Below are 2,926 nucleotides of genomic sequence, written 5' to 3' on the forward strand. Positions count from 1 at the left end.
CAACCACAAAAAGTACATTAACCAACAAAAGGCACCACCCTCCCCCCAACCCTAGCACTACCAACCAAGCGACACGAGACTCACCTAAGTCCCGCCTATGACTTGACCACACCCCTTAGCCCTCTACCGTAATACTCTTCCTCCAAACCTTCCTATCGAGGGTCATGTCCTCAGTGAGCCGTAATTGCTCCATGTCATGTCTAATCACTTCTCTCCAGTATTTCTTCGGTCTACCCCTACCCCGCTTGAAATCATCCAAAGCCAACCTCTCACACCTACGAACTGGAGCATCCGTGCCCCTTCTCATCACATGCCCAAACCATCTCAGCCTCCCTTCCCGAATCTCATCCTCCACCGACGCCATTCCCACCCTGTCCCAAATAGTCTAATTCCTAACCTTATCAGCCCTCGTGATACCACACATCCAACGCAACATCCTCATTTTTGCCACCTTCAACTTCTGGACGGGAGAATTCTTAACAGGCCAACACTCCGTGCGATATAACATAGCCGGCCGGACTGTAACTCTGTAGAATTTTCCTTTAAGCTTGGGAGACACCTTCTTATCACGAAGAATTTTCGAGGCGAGCCGCCACTTCAACCAACCTGCCCCAATACGGTGAGAGATATCCTCGTCAATCTCTCCATTCCCCTGAATCATAGACCCAAGTTACTTAAAACTATCTCTCTTACAAACCACTTGTGACTCCAACTTCACTACCACCTCGTCCTCTTGACTCGTGTCACTAAACTTACACTCCAAGTACTCCATCTTTGTCCTACTCAACTTGAAACCTTTAGTTTCCAGGGTTTGTCTCCAAACCTCCAACTTATCGTTAACACCTCGACGAGACTCATCAATCAAGACTACATCATCCGCAAAAAGCATACACCATGGCACCTCGCCTTGAATACTCCGTGTCAACACATCCATTACCATGGCGAATAAAAACGAACTCAGAGTCGAACCCTGGTGCAATCCAGTAAGTACCGAAAAATGCTCGGAATCCCCTCCCACAGTCCTTACCCGAGTCTTCGCCCCCTCGTACATGTCCCTAATCGAACGAATGTACGCCACAGGAACCCCCCTCACCTCCAAGCATCTCCAAAGAACTTCCCTATGGACTTTGTCATACGCTTTTTCTAAGTCAATAAACACCATGTGCAGGTCTCTCTTCCTTTCTCTATACTGCTCTACCAGTCTCCGCACTAGGTGAATTGCCTCAGTCGTCGAGCAACCAAGCATAAAACCAAACTGATTCTCTGAAATCGACACTATCTTCCTCAACCTCCGCTCCACCACCCTCTCCCAAATCTTCAGCGTGTGACTCAACAACTTAATACCTCAATAGTTGTTGCAACTCTAAATATCACTCTTGTTCTTATAAAGAGGAACATCGTGCTCCATCTATACGCCTTGGGCATCTTAGCGGACTTAAAAATGTTGTTGAATAAGTCGATCAACCACCTTAACCCCGTCCCGTTTGCTAACTTCCAAAAATCCACCAGAATCTCATCGGGCCCCGTCGCCCTGCCTCTTTCGCGTCTTGCGAATAGCCTCACAGACCTTCTCCACCTTAAACGCCGACAATAGCCGGAATCTCGATATTCTTCAGTGTGCTCCAACTCCCCTAGTACAATGCCTCTGTCCCCCTCATTATTCAGGAGCCTATGAAAATACGACTGCTATCTTTTCTTAATAAGAACGTCATCTACCAAAACTCTATCATCCTCCCCCTTAATGCACTTAACCTGGTCCAGATCCCGACCCTTACGCTCCCTAGCTTTGGCAAGCCTATACATCCTCTTCTCCCCGCCCTTCTTCTTTAGTCCCTCATACAATCTCTCAAACGTTGTTGTCTTAGCAGCGGTGACCGCTAACTTAGCCTCCTTCCTAGCTAACTTGTATTCCTCCCTGCTCACCCGTCTTTCCTCTTCATCCTTACTCTGAACCAACTTTACGTAAGCCGCCTTCTTCGACTCCACCTTCTTCTTAACTTTTTCATTCCACCACCAATCCCCCTGATGCTGGCCAGACCAACCCCTCGAGGCACCCAAAACCTCTCTAACTGTCTCCTTGATGCAACTCGCAGCCGTATCCCACGTACTATCCACGTCCCCCCTACATTCCCAAGCCCCCATCCCCTCCAACCTCGCCCCTATCTCCAAAGCAGTAGCCGGGTCACCCCACCTGAGTCTAGGTCGGCCCTCCCTACCCCTCCTCTTTTTTCCATTCTTAATAATCAAGTCCATCACCAGAAGTCTATGCTGGGTCGAAAGGTTCTCACTCGGAAGGACCTTCAATCCTTCCACAAAGCTCTATCCCCCTTCCTAAGCAGCAAAAAGTCAATCTGAGTCTTGGCTAACCTACTACGGAAAGTAACCAGAGGCTCCTCCTTCTTCGGAAACCAAGAGTTCACTACCACCAACTCAAAGGCCCTCGCAAAATCCAAAAGAGCGGCTCCTGCATCATTCCTATCCCCAAAGCCGAAGCCTCCATGCACCTCCCCATATCCTGCCGGTAAAGCCCCGATGTGCCCATTGAAGTCCCCTCTTATGAAAATCTTCTTCGAGCTAGGCACGCTACGAACCACCTCGTCCAAAACCTCCCAAAATCTCCTCTTCTCCTCCTCGTCAAGGCCCACCTGTGGCGCATAAGCACGTTCACCGTAAACCCCGCAATGACTAACTTAATAGTCATCACCCTATCGCTAACCCTATTAACCTCCACTACCTGCTCCCTAAGCTCTTCATCCACTAATATACCTACACCATTCCTACGCCTCTCACTACTCGAATACCACAACTTGTACCCATCCACATCCATAGCCTTAGAACCTACCCACTTATTCTCCTGGACACACGCAATATTGATCCTTCTCTTACTAAGGATCTTAACCAGCTCTATCGACTTACCCTGAAGGAT

At 48.7% G+C, this 2,926-nt stretch overlaps 1 protein-coding gene across 1 annotated transcript; it reads right to left on the reverse strand.

Annotated features, from left to right (window-relative positions):
* Positions 1–451: 451 nt before the first annotated feature.
* On the reverse strand, positions 452–1,162 carry LOC124893397 (the record flags this gene model as incomplete). Its single annotated transcript, XM_047404407.1, has 3 exons — positions 970–1,162; positions 757–867; positions 452–606 (listed from the first exon to the last, which is right to left on the reverse strand). Coding segments are annotated over exons 1-3 (459 nt in total), but the record flags the coding sequence as incomplete, so codon positions are not given.
* Between the last annotated feature and the right edge of the window lie 1,764 nt (positions 1,163–2,926).

The sequence above is a fragment of the Capsicum annuum genome, unplaced genomic scaffold, assembly GCF_002878395.1.
Source record: "Capsicum annuum cultivar UCD-10X-F1 unplaced genomic scaffold, UCD10Xv1.1 ctg58751, whole genome shotgun sequence".
Taxonomy (NCBI): Eukaryota; Viridiplantae; Streptophyta; class Magnoliopsida; order Solanales; family Solanaceae; genus Capsicum; species Capsicum annuum.